The sequence below is a fragment of the Arachis ipaensis genome, chromosome B01, assembly GCF_000816755.2.
Source record: "Arachis ipaensis cultivar K30076 chromosome B01, Araip1.1, whole genome shotgun sequence".
In the NCBI taxonomy this organism is placed as follows: domain Eukaryota; kingdom Viridiplantae; phylum Streptophyta; class Magnoliopsida; order Fabales; family Fabaceae; genus Arachis; species Arachis ipaensis.
In genome coordinates, this window is record NC_029785.2 from 134,861,252 (window position 1) to 134,869,274 (window position 8,023).

Consider the following 8,023-nt stretch of genomic DNA (forward strand, 5'->3'; position numbering starts at 1 on the left):
CTACTAACTCTCAAGTTTCAACCACCCATTTCCCATCCCCACACCCTACCTAGACCACAGTCCTTTTCCTTTCTTTTTTTCCCTCCTTTTTTAACAGTACTTTCTTCAGAAAAGAATTATAGTTCATGTTTTGTTTTCTTCCCCACTTTTACCCTTCGCACTATAAGTGGGTCTGTCATGTACTAGCGTTTATTTATTTAATTTTATGTGTTCATCAATCATCAGTCAATACCTTTATAAAGCTATTATTACATTAATTTTATTTAAGCCAACTTTATTTACAAATTAATAATTCTGGAAAACCTGTAATAAATTAATAATTACTAATTAGAGAATAATCGTGGATCAGGATGACTTTCCCAAAAGGAATTGGCAGCTTTAAGTAGCAATTTTATTACTTTTAAGTGGATGAGACGTACTAAGAAAGAATTCTTTTTCGTTTCTTTTTTTTTTTTATTGGGTCAGAAAGAATTATTTCTTAACGTGCATTTATCTATACTTTTATCATCAAAACTCAAAGGCTAATTGTTTCGTGTTGCGGGCTCTGAAAACTTTGGACTTTAAGCAGAAAAGTTTACCAAAATACAGCCTCGGCTGCTCGCTGTGGATTAGGTTATTTTATCCATGTCAACGTCCCCTATGCCTTTTAATAATTTAAGAGAATTATGGTATTTGTTTCTGGTAGTCCGGAGGCCTCGTTTATCTAAATATTTTTTTTAAAGAAAGTTTAACACAATAACAAAATAATGTTTATTACAATTATATAAAAAAATGAATAAATGATCATTTGTACCCATAAAAGATGAAAATACTGACATATGTATTTATATTAAATCGAAACTAAACTTGTACCCATGCAAGATGCCTTCTGTGTGACAAAAGTACCCTACGTGACACTCTAACCCTTTAAAGACAGGATACTTTTGTCACACGGAGGGCATCTTACGTGGTACAAGTTTAGTTTCGATCTAGCGTGGGTACATATGTCAGCATTTTCATCTTTTATGGATATAAATGGTCATTTATTCTAAAAAAATTTAATCAGCAACACACAATTCATATACAAATACCCTAAATGCTAAACAGTAACGCATAATTCATCACCAAGGTTATATTGCACCATATACAAGTGATTTGGCCTTATATTTTCAAATTAAAGGGGTGTATTATGTAACACATGTTGAAAAATAAAATTTAAATGTTTTCTATTAAACAAATTAATTATGTATATCATGCATACTAACACTTATTGCAACACAGCAATAAGTGGTTCTGCTGAAATGTGGAATACACGTATTTAATCCGTCAACTTATACGTGCATAGAACATTGCCATTTTGTCATCGATAACAAATTTTGTCAATGATAAAGACGGGATAATAAAATAATTTTCATTTGGTGGTTACTACTGAATCAATTGACCATTCTAAGAGAGACCAAAGAAACAAAAGTAAGAAGAATTTACTTCACTCTCGTGTTGTTCGACTATTGGGTTTAGACTTCTACGTTTAAGTGCGTCTTCTTTCAGATTATAATAAGTTGAATTTTATATGCTTATGTTCGTAACTTTCTAGATTCAGAATTAACCAGCCTATGGGAGTTTAGCCGAGCAATGTTCTGCAGTTGCATTTCTGTGTCTCCATGATGCACCAAATAACATTGATGGTGTATCGCAAATAATGAATTCCTCTCTCAAAATTAAAAAAGTAAAATAAAATAAAAGAATAAAAGTCTCCTTATATTTTTCTATAGTTCACATATTTTCTATATAAGCGTGATTTCTTTTATTAAAAATAATAATTAAAGGGGTGGATATTTAATCATAGGAAAAGGGAATTAAAGTTGGAGCACGAGAAGATATAGTAGATAACATAAACAAAGTGGGTAGTGGGCAACGAGTAACGAGTCACGTTGTGGGGAACACGAAACTGTAACAATGCAAGGCAGACCAGCGAGTTGACAGACACATGTAAACAGCGTGTTTATATTCGATCCGACTAGAAAATCTGATACAACCTGTTGTGTTTTTTTGGTCCAATTCGAGTTTATAAATTTGACCATGAATAATTTAGATTATGCTTGGAAGGTAATTACTTTCATGAAGACATCTTTATGTAAAAATAATACTGTAATCCAATAAATAATTTAATTCAATCAAATAGATCAAATCATCAAACAATTCACTATATTATTTTTATATAAAAATATCTTTACTAAAATAACCATCTATTTTGAATTGTTCAGACTCAATTTGGATGTATATAATTATTTAGACATTTTTAAAAAAATTGACCATAAATTACTAAACTTTCATATACTTCAACAAATATTTTTTATATGGTGAATGCTATCTTACCCTCTCTAAAGTAACATGTAAGTTACTCTGATATGTCATGTTTTAATTGGATGTTTATTTTAACTTGAGTTACTTTAATCTCATGAGAGTTAATAATATCTTGGAAGACGGTGACGGCTTAACAGAAGAAAATAGAACACCCAATAAGACAGTGATACTTAGGAGGCACAGCGACAATGACTTGAATCTTTTAAATTTTGAACTTCATTTTAGAGGGTAAAGTGTGATCTCTCACCATTTATTTCATAAATAGGACTAAGAAAAAATACAAGAGAAAAACTATTCAAGGGTGAGAAATCACATTTTATCCTCTAAAATAAATTAAAAAATAAAGCACCATAATACATGATATATCTAAAGAATGACCATCTAAACATGCTAAAAATAATGAGTTTGAATAATATTAAAGTAATATTAGATTAGTTTATTAGGAACATATTCATGAAAAAAATATGTAAGGACATTTTAGAACAACCATACAAAAAAAGCCATTAAATATAGCGTACTAAATATGGTGTGGCACTAGACCAATAGTGAAGTAATAATCTCACCCTATAGATTGGAAACCATTTTTTTTCCAATAATTAGTCAGTATTTTATTTTTTTTTTATTTTTTTTTTCTATATACAATAACAATTTAAACAGTTAATATATATATGAATGCTATCCTACCTTTTCTAAAATAATATGTAAGTTATCCTCTTTGATGTGTCATATTTTAATTGGGTGTTTATTTTAACCTGAGTTACTTTAATCTTATGAGAGTTAATAAAATCTTGGAAGATAGTGACGGCTTGACAGAAGATGAAAATGGAATACTGAATAAGACGGTGATATTTAGGAAGCACAACAATGACAACAAAGGAGTGGGGATGAGTAAACGCAATTAGAGAGAATTGGAGTACCTTTTCTGGAAGAATGATTTGGGAAGAGAAAACAAGACACCCAATGAGACGGTGATGTTTGGGAGGCGTAATGACAACGATGAAGGAGTACAATGGGGAGGAGTAAACGCAATTAGAGAGAGTTGGAGTACCTTTTTTGAAAGAATGATTTGGGAAGAGAAAATAAGACACACAATGAGATAGTGATACTTGGGAGACGTAATGACGACGACGAAGGAGTGGGGGAGAGTAAACGCAATTAGAGAGAGTTGAAATACCTTTTCTAGAAGAATGATTTGGGAAGAGAAAACGAAACACCAATGAGACGGTGATGCTTGGGAGGCGCAACGACGACCAAAGAGTGGAGAATGTAACTCAAGTTAAAATTAACACCCAATTAAAATGTGACACATCAGAAAGGATAACTTACATGTTACTTTAGCTTTAGATAGGGTAGGATAGTGTTCACCTTTTTATATTACATATTAAGGATGAGGATAAGCATGGTTTGTGGTTTCTTTGTTTTTACCAATAGGTAGTGCTATCAGCTTTTAAATCTTGACATACTGTTTTGTCTATAAGATGTGCTCTCAGTCGTTGTCTTTCATATGATAACAATTGTATGACTCATTACTCCATTGTCTTTTAGGGCTTGAAATTATTCCCGAGCTTTACCTTCGATCTTGCATTTTTATTTCATTTGATTGATGTTGTTTTCTTTAATTGTCATTCTTTCTTACAAAAGAAGAAATAAAAATCAACAAGTATGCTTTAAAAATTTATCAACAAAATAGCAAGGGCTAACCACTATAGTTCATATATCATACACTGAAACTTTAATTTGATAATGATAAACTGACAGTTAAAGAAAAGCTTGTAGTAAATAAGATCCCAATGTCAAGTGTTTTGAAACTGAGACTTGGCCGTCGTTTTTTCTTTTTTTTTGGAAACAGCATAAAATAAAGAGCCTTGACTTAAAAAAAAAAAAACTAAAATAAGAGGAACGATGATGGAGAGGAGAGAAAAAGGGAGGATTGTGGAATTAAAAAAAGTTCGGCCTTTTGATAATTTGAAAAAAAGAGAAAGCCCAAACCTAGAGTTCATTATAAGCCCACAGCAAAGTTCATGATCTCTTTGGTTAGAATTGCAGAGTGGGTTTAAGCAAAGCTAAAGGGTTCCAGTTTTTTGATAACCCTCCTGGCAATTTAGAGCAAATTCTCGATGATGTAAAAGGAATGTATACATCCCATATAGTACTTTGGGTAGCGTTTGATGGAGACAGAGACGGAAAGACTGAGACTGAGACACAGAGACTAAGAGACAGAAATTGAAATAAATCTCAGTATTCTGTTTGGTGCAAAATAAGAGACAGAAATTGAAACAAGAATGAAACTCTAATTTAATTTGCACAAAGGGTAAAATTGGAATTAATTAATTGAAATGAGGATATTTTAAGTATAAAATGTTATTAAAATTTCAGTCTCCATCTCTAAAAATTTTAGTCTTCTGTGTCCTTACTTTTTGGAGATACTGAAAAATTGAAATTTTGGAGATAGAAACAGAAATTTTAGTACCAGTCTATAAACCAACAAACATGATACCGAGTCTCAGTCTCAATACCTCAAAACAAACGCTACCTTGTGGATAGTTTTTTTTTTTTTTGGGCTTCCGCCCGATTACCAACAAAAAAAAAAAGAATTGCAGAGGGACGCCCTGCAAGGTTTGGTCTAGTGACATTTGTGTATGCCTTGCTAGAGAGTGCATCAGGGTTCAAATCCTAGCTATGACTAGGAAGTGGTTATATGGAATCTATGGGGAGAGAAGAGGGGGGTGTGTGTCAGGGTGTATGATCAAAAAGAAAATTGCAGAGTGATGACCAAATGAAAAACAGATTCTTCAAGCATCAAGAGGTCCAGAATTGAATCATTCATTCGGTTCACATATCATAACAACTAAGAGGGAAGAGCATTATGACAGCATTAACAATGATCAGTTCGGTTCTACCAAACCTAAAATTACCCAACAAATCAGTGATGGATATCTGAATAAAATGAATCATGGGAAATGCATTTCAACAATTAAAGCACATCGACAAGTTCCCAATTTTTTACATACTGGTTTTCTTATTTGGGGTGAAGACATTTGGTTAATACTTATAGGTCTTAGCTTGGTATAATGCCATGTACATGTTACCGATTTTAGCAAACTTTCTACTCTACCTATTTTAGCAAAATGGATATCAGTCCAACAGCTTGCATGGTAGAGAAAATATTCAGGCATTCAGAGATGAATTTGTGAACTGAATGTTTAGAAGAAACAAAAAAATGTGATTTTTTCAAAACAGGAAAATAACTATGAAGAAGTGGAGTCACTAATCAAACTAGACCTTCAGATAGTACTAGCCATTCAAGATCAAACTATCCGCCTCAAGGGCATAAGAAAATTTAAAGGCTTACACGGTAAACAACTATTAATACCAATCATCTTCACAAATTTGAATCTAAACCAAAAGTAATTTCACAGCTTCAAACATAAGTAATGCAAGTGGATTACTAATGATCATGGAACCATTTTCAGCCACAATTGGATTTTACCTTTTCCTAGTATCTAGGTATCTATACATGAGAGGAATTACATGGAAGCCAAGCAAAAGCCTAAGGAAGAAAACAGAAGTGCAGCTTAGGGTTTGGCAAGAAGATTCAGAATTGAATAAAAGAAAAGAGTAATGACTAATGAACTAAGCATGCAACATTTGCCAATATGTTATCTCATATAGTTTAGTTTATGATAAAACAATCTGCCACTGTATAACATGGGTCGATCACTTTGTCATATAATATTAGTTTTAAAGTACACAGAACAATATTGCCTCCTCTTATTAACTATTACATCGGTTCAGTCATTCAGAGCCTCAAACCAGGACATATAAGCTACCCTTTTCAAGGAGATACATTAGTAATCGCAAGAAAGAGGCTATGCAGTAAGTCGCTTACAAGACAGAACCAGGATGTATGTTATATGTGCTATTTCTCTCAACCGATGCATGGATATCCAACGTTCAGTACAGAGAAAAGCCAGCATAACAGGATTACAGGAACCATGACGAGTGGAGGAAACTATGTAATTGTTGAAGTGTGTGTAAACTTATAAAACAAGTCTTGAGGAATTGAATACATATTATCATGTCCAAGCTAATCAATAAAACAATGCTACAGGCACAAAGAAGTAAAGCAACACGGACAGTGCTTAAGTTCCAACTTCCAAACAATGGTTCGACCAATTAGAACCCGGTTTGCAACCAACAGAGATAAATGAGTATTCCACATCCACCCATCACCCATCTTGGACAGGGGCCAAGGCAGTGAGTCAATATTATACCCCTGCCAAAAATGAATAAACTCAACCTAGTGAGATTATTCATCTCTCAAGTGGTAGTACTAGGACTTGTATATCCTAAGTCCTACCTAAATACACACATAACACTAATACTAGTACTTGATAAATCATCAAAATTCATCAATCGATCCCAATATAAAACAGATCATTCATTTTCATTTTTATTTCCATATGACGACTGTACAACTAGAAGCAAAATTGGTGCAGATGGTGGAGTACTATAAGAATGATGGAGAATTGACATAGCAATGAATGAGTGAAATGAAAATTAAGGAGAGGTCTTGAAAGTGTAAGGCTGTGGGAGAGACAACGGACCTCTTCTTGAGGCATTGTCATCGAGAAGCCTCTGAACCCTCTTGTTCTGGCAGTACTGCCTGTCAAAGTGTTTCACCTGACACAACAACACAAATAACAGATTAGAAAGAAAAAGAATTAGAAAGAAGAAGAAGAAGAATGTGTTCCCCTACCCAAGAAGAACGGCATTGTTTAACAAATTGATCCCTTGATGGCTTGCATTCCACCGGGTAAAGCAAACCCACCGATGCAATCTCCGTCGGCTTCTTATCACACTCCTTCTCCAGGCACGCGTAGAATGCATCACGTGCCTTTATTCCAGTTCCCAATCAATAATCAAATAAATAAATTCAGAAGAAGAAGAAGAAGAAGAAGAGAGACCTTGTAACAATCTTCCCTAGCTTTTGTGAGAACGTCGGTGTGGACTTTGTCGGAGTTTCCGTCTGCAAAAGCTTCTAGAGCCATCGGACTTTGATGAACGCACAGCACTGTCAGCACAGCACAACCCTTCTAAACCAGAACGAGAACGAGCTCACTGCTCGGCTTAGGGCTTAAGCACAAGTCACGTTCTCTTGTCCCAAAACATTGTAATGGGCCAGAGTTTACGCTTTCACCAAAATGGACTCATAAAACCAGGCCCATCACCACGGGTTGTGAACTTGTGTTCGTATCCCTTGCCAATATTTTTGTTTTTAAGAATATTTTTGTCACTCTTTCTAAAATAAACTTTTTCAATAGTTTATAAAAATTCACGTGCATTTTTTTTATCAGTTGTGTTACAAACCTGATTTAAATGGAAAAAAAAAATTTAGGTACCTTATACACAATTAATATTCTCTTTCCGGATTCCATCAGGGATTAGGGATATCAATAATTCAAAAGACAACTTCAAGGTTCAAACAAACCTGCAATTATACAAGAAGGCTAATAAATTCAGCTACATATAACAGAATATCTAAGATACCTATAACTATTCAAAATTCCATAAAATCCAATAATAATTAAGATTTTGAAAATCGGCTCGAACTGGCCGGTCAAACCGTAAACTGATGAAAACAACAAATCAATCATATGCCAAAACTAAAAGTTTCAAA

General features: G+C 33.6%; 2 protein-coding genes across 4 annotated transcripts in view; one reads left to right on the forward strand and one right to left on the reverse strand.

The window, feature by feature from the left end:
• LOC107641153 (transcription factor bHLH82) overlaps nt 1-262 on the forward strand; it is a gene marked incomplete at its 5' end in the record, with an annotated part of 3,910 nt that extends 3,648 nt beyond the window's left edge. Inside the window, 1 exon segment of the mRNA XM_016344663.2 lies at nt 1-262.
• Nucleotides 5,607-7,498, reverse strand: LOC107641162. 3 transcript variants are annotated; one of them, XM_021106248.1, is made up of 4 exons: nt 7,311-7,498; nt 7,103-7,240; nt 6,951-7,026; nt 5,607-5,893 (listed from the first exon to the last, which is right to left on the reverse strand). In XM_021106248.1, the coding sequence occupies exons 1-4, from the start codon at nt 7,392-7,394 to the stop codon at nt 5,871-5,873; spliced, it is 321 nt and encodes a 106-aa protein (XP_020961907.1). In that variant the 5' UTR covers nt 7,395-7,498; the 3' UTR covers nt 5,607-5,870. The 3 variants fall into 3 exon arrangements, with proteins under 3 accessions (XP_020961907.1, XP_016200162.1, XP_016200156.1); XM_016344676.2 differs by lacking the exon at nt 5,607-5,893 and adding an exon at nt 5,991-6,619; XM_016344670.2 differs by lacking the exon at nt 5,607-5,893 and having other exon boundaries at nt 6,741-7,026.

Bases quoted from the DNA above. Each gene is read 5' to 3' on its own strand.
- LOC107641162 (XM_016344670.2), bottom strand. From the start codon at position 7,394: ATGGCTCTAGAAGCTTTTGCAGACGGAAACTCCGACAAAGTCCACACC. The intron at 7,241-7,310 runs GTCTCTCTTCTT...ACTGGAATAAAG, and splicing joins CTAGGGAAGATTGTTACAAG to GCACGTGATGCATTCTACGC. The intron at 7,027-7,102 runs GTAGGGGAACAC...TTGTTGTGTCAG, and splicing joins AACAATGCCGTTCTTCTTGG to GTGAAACACTTTGACAGGCA.